The 10468-nt window shown below is 38.9% G+C and overlaps 1 protein-coding gene across 1 annotated transcript in view; it reads right to left on the minus strand.

The window, feature by feature from the left end:
• ofcc1 (orofacial cleft 1 candidate 1) overlaps positions 1–8615 on the minus strand; it is a 77770-nt gene extending 69155 nt beyond the window's left edge. The window contains exons 1-4 of the mRNA XM_079361603.1: positions 8605–8615; positions 6047–6123; positions 1700–1766; positions 1147–1326 (exon numbers count right to left, since the gene is read on the minus strand). Coding sequence (XP_079217729.1) covers positions 1147–1326; positions 1700–1766; positions 6047–6064 — 265 coding nt within the window. The 5' untranslated portion in view covers positions 6065–6123; positions 8605–8615. The remainder of the gene's footprint in view (positions 1–1146; positions 1327–1699; positions 1767–6046; positions 6124–8604) is intronic.
• Between the last annotated feature and the right edge of the window lie 1853 nt (positions 8616–10468).

Here is a 10468-nt window from a genome sequence, read left to right on the forward strand (position 1 = left end):
TCTATGTGAGCTCATCTCTGTTCTTCAGCATACCAACATACTCCCCTTTATTTATATATATATATATATATATATATATATATATATATATAAATAAAGCGGGGTATTTATACATATATATATATAAATAGCTGTTTAAAGTGACTGCAATCATGTATTTCTTTGAAGGCCAAGTTTGGAAGCATACTTAATTTCTTTCTATTTTTCCAGTCTTTCTAAAGAGAGAAAACTTCATAATATCAGTTTTGGATCTCTGACATGATGAAGAAAAAAAATAACAATAAACAGAAACAGATGACTGAGGTCAGTTTTCTGCTGATCTACATACAGGATGGGGAACATGTTGTCATTGTATTTGACATGATGAAAGTGATGTCTGTATAAAATGTAAGGTCTTTTGCGACGGTTGATTCCCTGAAAACACATTTTAAAAGGACTGCTATTTATCGTCAGTGTTTTGTATTATTAATTACTACAGATTTAGTCATAAATGTTTATGGTCTGACTTTCATGAGTGTCCATTATATTTCAATGCTGGCCAATTCTACTCATAACGGTTAAGCCTAATCATGACAATAATTGATAATAATTATAAGCCAGCACAGCAATAGCAAAATAAACCACATTAAATCAAGAATCTAACATGTGACTCATCCCTGAGAAAACTGGCACGCTCGCAACCTTGAACGCATCCTAATTTACCATCCCATTCCTCAAGAGTTCTCCCTGACATACTGAATTATAAGGGGGCATATTCGTATGCCTGATTGGCCTTAAGCCGTGTTTCGGGGGCGTAGCGAGTACACCACACAGACAGCAGATCGGCTTGGTAGCGTAGTAGCGTATGTAAATGCACTCTCCTATGACTCTAGCCCACCACAAGGCATGTAGCCGAGAGTGGGAGTCAAGGCTGATTGTGTCGAGGGTACTTCTAGATAGAGATAGAACACCCACAACTGCAGCGTTCTCCAGCGGAGGAAGAAGTTATACGAGGGTTGCTTGTTAGGACACGCTTGCTTTGGAATGCAGGGACCAGGGGCCCCTCGAACAAAAAGAGAGAAAAATAAAGAGGGAGTGAGAGAAAGGTTAGATCAGGAACACATCTACTGTCAACAAATTTGAGGCTAATGAAAAATGAAGCTTCACCTCTTTCTTTGGCAGGGGCTTGCAGCTCCATTTTTTTTGGGTGAGCTGCAAGGGTGCTATCTGGCCTGTCACCTCGAATTTCTCTCCCCAGCCAAAGCGAAGAAACGGAAAGCTCTGTGCTTCCTCCTCCATCGAAGGCTGGGTTTTCTATGCCCACCACGGCCGCTCTCTCCTCTCCCCCTGACAATAAGCAGAAACATAAATAAAAATAAAAACACTGGCATGAACGGGTGATACAACAGTTAGGTCAAAGTGAATCATCACATTTTTCAAGCGCATCTAATGACTACAAATTTTTCCTATTGGTGATTTTTCTGCACCAACATGTTCAAGCGCATCCTCCTCGAATGACACTAAAACACAATTAGGTTAAAATTAAATCAGAATCTTGCAAAGGAGAAGAAAAAAAAAGAGAAGAAGAAGAAATGATTAAAATAATTACAAATTGCGCCCTGACAAGCAAGAGCAAAATTTAGCCCAAAGCCATTTGTCTGTAATTAGTTAATTAATCCTTACACAAATTATGAGCAATAACTCATCAAGCAGGACTCACCCATCAGAAATTCAGCCGACTTGGATTTCTTCTGCTTAGGTTGCTGCAGAGCCTTCTGCTGTAACTTCTGGAGGGAAATTGTTAAATGAATAAATTAGCTGCAGAATGAAGATCATCATTTATGATCCGCAACTAACGCAGTATTTTAAATATGGGACGACACTAAAATGTCATTTAATTTACATCGCCGCTAAAGGGGTCAAGCACTAATTGAACAACAGGAGTGGAAAAGAATTTAATCATAAATAGATAAGAAAAGTTGACATGAATGTGTAATGAAGGTCACATTAAAATACTTCCTCCTTGTTTCTAAAATGAATGGGCAACAACACTCTCTCCTGGAAAATTATGCATTTTTACTCAGAGGCTGCATGGGAGCACACAGACTCGGTGTGCAAATAAGTATGGAAATCTAGGCACACTTCCCATTACTTCCATTTACATGAACTCAAGATAGAAAATCTCAGAAGACGAGAGAAAAATGGTCTCTAAGTAACATTATGCCAGGTCTTGTGTAATTTATAAAGCATGGAGAAATGGTAACACAAAGTAGTTTAAATGTAGTATTCCTACCAAACAAAATATTGATTTAACAAAGTGGTTTAAAACGTGATACATCCAAATGCAATCTATCCCACTACATAACACTGTTGTGTCTTTCATGTTGTAGGTGGTCTACATCAGCATAACGTGGCAAGGAAAAATGAGGAATGTATTCAAGCAAGTATGGGCTTCTTTGAAATCAACAGTATGTGGAAGAAAGTCAAGCAGTCCCACACTTCTCTCATGTCTGCAGACAATCAGAACAACAAGACAGTCGAAGTAAAAGGCAGAAGCAGTTGTTTTGGTTATGGATATGTTTACATAAGAATGCACCATAACAGAGCTCTGTAGCTCAGAGCGTATGGAGCATCATTTTATGCAGATTTCAATGATGAACTGTGCTCATGCCTATGAACAGCATGTATTTGTATACAATATTTAATTTCAAAGGGAAAAATCAAGGGGCAGATGAGTGGGGGGCTTATTTCGACTCTAAATGACAGAGCAATTAAAATGGAGAAGGACTACTTCCAGACCAATCTGGTAAGAGGAGTTTTTGTAAATCTGTTTTTACATTCAACAAGCCCTACAGCAAGACATTCATTTATACCACTGAGATTAATGCTTATCTAATTGTAACTTATTTAAAAACCATTTTCTTTTCGACTGGGTACCAATCAGTTTTTCTGAGTTTCACATGCTGTGGAGTATGTGACGGGCAAATATAGCTTCAGTGCTGATTGTCTCCCACAGTATTCTTGTGTTTTCTTGTTTCTATTCCATCAGCCATCATACAGATTATGCCTTTGTGCAACCATTGAATTGTTTTTATGCAAATGCAAACTTGTAATTTCCCATTTAGACCTGCATGGCAAATCAATCAGGTCATGTTGCCAATACAAATGGTAAGCAATCACAATTTGGTTTATGTTTGTAATGTACACTTCAGCAAATTAAGAACCTTTTGACCATCACTGCCGCAACAGCCAATCCTTAAAAACTTACTATGTACATTTCAAATAATATTCCTTATTAAGATCTGGTCATTGTTCAGTCTTTGAACAACAAAGGTCATTGTTAGTAATTGTGTTTTTTTCTATGATCAAAATAAGTTTCAACCCCTTCAAAAACATGTTTTCCCCCCCTAAGAGTTTTAGGAAAAGAGATTTTTAAAAATCAAAGCACAAATCCCATTTTTCTGTTATTGTGATTATCACACTCATTTCTGCACATTGTTAATCAATAATCAACAATATTGTTGATTATCTTTCACAATGCAATCGCTGAACATGTAAGATGTATTTCCTTTAAAATGTGTAATAGCCCTTTAATTCTATTACTTCTGTTTTTTTTTTTTCATGTCCATGTTCGTCTTGCGGCAAACTTTTGTTTTGGACTGGATAATGCCAATGTTACTAAATACATTGCACAACACCATGTCCTGCAAATGTCAATAAGTCCTCTGATTACCATGAATAGAGTCTTGCATAGATTTGATACGAGGGTGTGTGTGTGTGTGTGTGTGTGTGTGTGTGTGTGTGTGTGTGTGTGTGTGTGTGTGTGTGTTTGTGTGTGTGTGTGTGAGTATGCAGAATGACTACAGTACATACACCTAAGGCCTAAAGCTTTGGGTCATTGTCAGAAAAATCTAATCCACACAGGCTGTGGGTGTCTCTGTCTAGAAAGCTAAGAAAAATGCCTGGGCCTCATCTCTCTCTGTGGACCCCGATGACACAGCATGCCTTAGGATACCAACACTGTTACTTAATGTGCATGAAGCATGCATGTTGCATTTCAAAAAGGATGAACAACAATTCAATTACAGGAAAGGAGGAAATGATAAAAGTTTATGACAGAATGAAGTTTGTATCCTTTGCCCATCACATTGCACCTTAATATGTTGGATTAATGGTGCCGGCAAGAAATGTGGGTGCATTACAACATACATGTACAGCAGCACACGGCAATACCCCCTGAGTTGATTCTGTTGTCATCAAAAGGCATTTACATGCACTTAATCTGTCCCTCTTCTCTCATCTTACTGTGCAGCACACAAACTGCTTAGTTTGCAGTCCACATGAGAAAAACATTATCTCTAACTGGTGACAAAAAAACAGCCACCATTCTTTTTCCTTCCTTTCTTTTTTAAATGTGATTGTTGTCAAAAGGAATTGAGCACAACAATGCCTTGTTCAGTTCTTGTTGCATTCAAAGGCATAGCTAGAAGGGCTTGGGGAAGACCGCTTGCTGCTAGGGGCTGGTGGGCACAGACCAGCTAGAAAGTGAATTTTGCATACTGTACGGATCATCGCCCAGTTCAGCCCAGTCACATTGAATCTGCCATCAACCAGTTGTGCTTCATGAAACCGTCAACCCTCATTTACGTCTGCCTGTTTTCTTCCCCACGCAGCTGTAAACAAGGGCCCGGCTCTGAGCTGTCTGCCTCTGTCCCCGTACACGCTGCTTGCCAGGGGAACGGAGACAGCTCAAGCTCGTCTTCACAGAGATGCTGAAAGCTTCCATTTCAAGACAAGCACCTTCTGTGTAAGACAGCGGAGACGAGGACAAGAGCGTTTCTGGAAATGACAGGAGATGTGGGAGCTGAACATAGAGATCTCTGCTTATGTTTGTCTCTTGCTTGAGTTCTAATTTGAAATTTAAAAAAGTGCACAACATAGAGATTTCCGGCTGTTCTGCAACTGGGATCCTAGTATAGAGCGACATTGATTATTGTTCAAATGTGAATAAAAGTGCAAGAATTATTACTTTCATTATATAAACATGTTTGTATATTAAACTGAGTACTAATAAATCACTAACGACTCTATAAATATTAAACTGATACCTCCCTTTATCCTTAATGCTTAAAGAAAAAAAGAAAATGAAGGTACAAAGCCTAATTTTATCTATCAACATAATTCAAAGGTAATATAAATACCTTCCCCTATAATAATGAGACACCTCCCAAATCTCTTTACTGCTACAGATAAGGTTAGCATTTTGTTTTAAGGCATAAAAAAGCCATCCCTTCAAATGTGACGCTCTGTACATGTGCGTGGTAATTGTGACCCACCAAGCAGTTTCTTATTAAACAACAACAGCGTCAGTTGGTGTAGACAGAAAACATAATTAGTATTCAAGCTTAATTAATCTACGCTGGCCCCTTTAAGTGAATTAGTCAATTATTTATGCATGTGTGCTTCTTTGATGCTAACAGATTATGTATGTTGCTGGGAAAAAAAATCCTTGGAAAATGACTTTGAAAACTTTCCACCATAAAATGTCACTACAAGCGCCGGCTTTTACTTGGAAATGTCAGCAGAGAACATGAAAAGTGAATGATTAAACAAGAAAGAAATCTTCCTGGATTAAATAGCCAAACATCTCATAGTGGCCAAATCACTTTGCAGGAAATTTCACTGGTATACAAGGAACACATTGCAAGTCATTGTCTGGAAAATCCAGAGCAAAAGACAAAATAAATCAGCCAAATATGTTCTTTTTTGTGTGTCCTAATCCCCGGAATGGAAATCTAACACAGGTCGGATCAAGGTCTTTTCTAGGATCATGGGAACTCCTTGGGATTTTCAAGAGCCTTTTTGTTTTTACGCTTGAGAACCAGGCACTGGCCTCTGCACCCCTCAATCCCCCATTGAGAACCCAGAGGCAGCGCGGAGGAATGCTAAATGTCAATGGTCAGAATTCAGCAGCACCTTCAGAGAATGAGAGTCCGAGGTACAGGGCCTGACCTCCTTGTGCACGGCTACGCTGCAACGAGGGGGCCAGAAGTGAAACTGTACTCACACTGCTAAAGGTGTCCATCTCGTCCGACTGCAAGAGATCATCACAGTCTGACCCTGATCTCCGAACAATGGCGAGGCCTGCAAAACAGAATGTGTGAAAATATGGTGAGAAAGTGAAAAAAATATGTTAACATATTTAAACCTGCATGAATTACAGCTGCACATGAGGAGAATCTGTTATCAAGTCAAATCTACAAATTGAAATTTGCCTGACAATTCAAAGTTTGTTGACACTATTAGAGCTCTTTTTATAGCCTAAGTGTGCAGCACAAAGGAGTTACACTATATCCCTTCTGCTTATGTGTTTAAAGCTGTTATCTCTGCAATGCATCTCAGAGAATAAAGGACAATAAACACTGTTTATTATCACAGATAACAAATTATTGGCCCTGATTATTCAAATAGTTTATTCATTTACATCTGATACAATATCATTTGGTATTTTTATCGTCCTCTCCTATGGTAATTCACATGGCTTGCACAAGTTTCTGCTGAAATAGCAAAACAAACCCCAGGCAAAATGTGAAAGATTATCCCATACCATGCGAGCTAGGATGAAATGCTATACTTTTTCACACTGAACACTGCTCCACTGGGTGTGATTGAAAAACATGTAAAGCTATTGAATCTGTGGTTTGTATATGTGAGGGGAAAATGAGTGTTGTAACAAGTGGGCCAGTGTTTTTGTAATTGTTTCAAATTACACTCTGCGTAATAACTCAGTGAAAGCGGAGCCAGTGTGCGGTCCGTTCACATTAACAAGGAAAAGACCATAAGATATCCATGCACCTTCTAACGGCCTGCAAAAAACACCTGATTGCGGACACAAGTGTGGAGAGTAAAACTCTATTTCCAGGTGAGTCTGTTTGTGTCAACTGGCACAATCAGTAGTGACACAAAAGAAGGATAATACTTTTAGATAAAGAGGTACTTTGCAACATTTCCTTTACGTGTATATTTTAATGAATTGAAGACTCCCTAACATTCCAGCTTTTAATTTGCTGCTTTTTTCCCTTCCCCAGGTTGGTAATGCAGCTGTGGGCGTGTGTGTATGTTTTATACAGGCTGTAAAATCGGGATGCTGTAAGTAAAAAAAAAAAAATTAGTAGTATTAGCATTATTTGTCAACTGCTAGCCTCCTGCCAAATACTTGCTCCCAAACCAACAAGAATGCCAACAACTATTATTAATGATATAAAATACTGACTTACTTTCGGCTTAGGTCCAGTTTTTTCAGTCAGTTTTTCACATGTAAATAAATTAACCAATCTCATATGCACAGTGAAAGATGCACCCAAGTGAACCCGTGTAAAACAGTGAGCATGCTACATTTTTTTTATATAGACTTGCTGTGCAAATATCTTTGTTTTTGACCCAAATGTTTCCTCTTTTAATCACAGCATCATGCCGGCAATAAGCAGCTCTGGTCAAAGTTTAACAACAGAAACACAAAAGTGCTGTCAATTGATTGCCCTTTTGAATTTCAGAGCTGGGAAGTGATTTTGAAGGATGCTTTGGCATGACTTTTGTAGAACTTCTTTCCACAAACTGTTTTCAAAATTATGCCACATTTTCAATGATACTTTTCTAAATCGATGGCTTCTTGGCCTTCAATCAGATCTCCAAAATCCCCTGACCTCATAAGCATTAAACATTGTTTGCTGAAATTAAACACGGAATATAATGAATGTGGAAGTTCTTATATACTATTCCTGAAGTCATTATTTGGAGTTCAAGCTATAAAGTGACTTACTGTACTGAATACATTATATAATAGTTGTACAGAAAGAAAGCATCCACATCTCCCCTAAAATCACATGATACTATATTTGACCTGCAACCCTTCTTCCATCTCCGCACTGCCCTGAGAGTGACCACGTACTCTGTCATCTCGTCAACTAAACTCAATCAAGCCTTAATCCAGAATGACAGTGGGCTCTGTGTTGCACCAGACAAGGCCCTTCCCCTTCTCTATGGCATAGTGCGACCTGAAATCTTCCCTTGACATTCTTTCCCTTTTCCACAAGCACGGATAGGGAATGTAATTCAATAGTCACCAGGGGATAGGGCACCATGCACCAAAGAATATTTTATTTGCTTGTAGACAGAGGCCTTTTCTTAGTGTCTGACAACAGTCAGTCTCCCTCAAGACACTGAGTTCACACAGCTGACGAAGAGGGTAGAAAAAGGGCAAACTTGTTCTTCTACGCTTGGCAGTGGAGACATTGTACATGCAATAGTTCTCTAAATGTACTCTTTGCACTTCAAAGTGCGCTTCAATGGGCAAATAAGCAGTTCATTTGAAAGTAAACAGCAGTACAGTATGTTGAAGTGAATTCAGTCTATTGCATTTTACTGATGAATAATAGGTACAGGCAGGGACAGTTTGGTCAGAGTCTTCTTGCTCAGGTAAATGTCTAACAGTACACTCTGCTCGGAAGTAAGTAACTTCATCCTGCTGGATTATAAACCAAACCTAATTTAAAGAACGAACACCTTATATTAGTGACTGCATACATGCATTACATAGTATTTATGTAGGATTAAGAGCAGAGTTACCTTTGCAGGCCCGAATTCTTCCACTGCATACACCTCAGTTGCCAAGGTAATGATGACGCAGATCCAAAAGACAAACACACACACACACACACACACGCAAGTCTACACAAAGTCTCAGGTAACCTTCTCATGTTCACTTTCACTCACTGGAACAAAAAAAAGTAAAGGAGAAAGTATAATTGAATTTCACACATCTTAAATGAATACAATACATCATTTAGATCTCAGGTTTGTTCAAAAGGGATTGTGCGTTTTTATTCGACACATGTCCTCAACTAAACTATAACCTTTAAGTCATGTGCCAAGATACAGTTTCATCTGTATGGCAGTGTCATCCACCAGATGGTATCTCTCTTTGAGTTTCAAAGGATGTTTCATGACGAGGAGTGTGGCATGGCACGTCTTCAAAGATTGATTCACTAGAATTATTACGGGTAAAACAGGCTCCTTTGTCACCTTTCAGCATAGAATAGAATACACTCTAAAGGTTGGGTACTCACTGTTTTGTAAACATCCATTATGTAGCAAATGACAATTCACACAAAAGTTCTTCCCGTGCATTATTCGGAGGGAACTGTAGACAAAGGTGTTTCTCGGCTGAAGACAAAGCTTTGCAGCAGCTGTGAAGAATAGGTGCGGAACGCCCGGCGGATTGGCCCGCTCACATTTGACATAACACATACAAACACAAAAGTCCCCTTCAGAACATATCGGGAAATCTTGCTAATGCTTCTCTCAGAATAAACAAACTGGGCTTTATTTATTACTGCAAAGCCATCAGGCTATTGGTGGCCTTTTCAACGGTGGGAGAGAAATTGCTCATAAGGAATAGAAATAAATGGTCCATATTTCTTTCCCAAAATATAACGTAAATGTTTAGTTTGAAATAAAGTTGTGATTGGTGCTGCAATTCTGTTTTTTTGTTTTGTTTTGTTTTTGCGTTCTTGTAACATCTCCTCAATTATGCCGCAATCCTATAACAATCAGAAGCTAACAAGGCACAATAATAGATCATTAATGCACATTTGAATCAATATACTGCATGCCAAGAGGATATTTGCAGCACCCTCATTACAAACTCCTGCGATCAGTTTTTGCTCATTAGGCTGGTTAAATGTGGTCTAAATAAGATGCCCAACGATTTGGACCCCGCATTACCTGGCTAAGCTGTCGTTGATCGTTTATGCGATTAAATATAGACCTAAACCTCCATCCTATCCAATTAATTCTCTGTGCAAGCATGAGAGTGGCTAATGATGTTATCTTTCCTAATTAACCTGTATAGGGATTCAACTCCAGGACAGGGGATTGTTCATCCTTCATCCAAGTGTTCATTATTATCATTACAATCATTATCATAAAGGGTCTAACTTATGATGTTGGCCGTTTCATCACCATTAATCTAGATTGAGTTTTTTTTTTTTTTTCTTTTTGGGGAGGGGGATCCTTTGGGGTCATTTTTAATTATCACTAAAAGGATGGGAATTCTAGCAAAGCTGGGTAAGTTCAGTTGTGGTCAGAGCAATCACTGGAATCCCAAGAGACCACACTACAAGAATATGATTTTACTACTTATGACTGAGGGGACATTTCTGATTTCACTGTTTACAGGGCCCTGCATTCCTGCACGCTGTGAAACTCTCCTTACACTTCTCTGTCAGCTCGCGCGTTCAATGACGACGTCAGCCTATTAACACAGCCGACTTGGAGCAGATCAATAGCCCTCATTGGGCCATGTGTCATTAGTTAATCGGATATTGATGAGGGTATTGACACGCATCTAATTAATCTCAGGCCCAGTGCCGGCTTTCATATGTTTCCTTAATTATGCACTTCATCTTAGTCCTTACACATCAGCAGGCTG

This window comes from Symphodus melops, assembly GCF_947650265.1.
Source record: "Symphodus melops genome assembly, chromosome: 14".
Classification (NCBI taxonomy): Eukaryota; Metazoa; Chordata; class Actinopteri; order Labriformes; family Labridae; genus Symphodus; species Symphodus melops.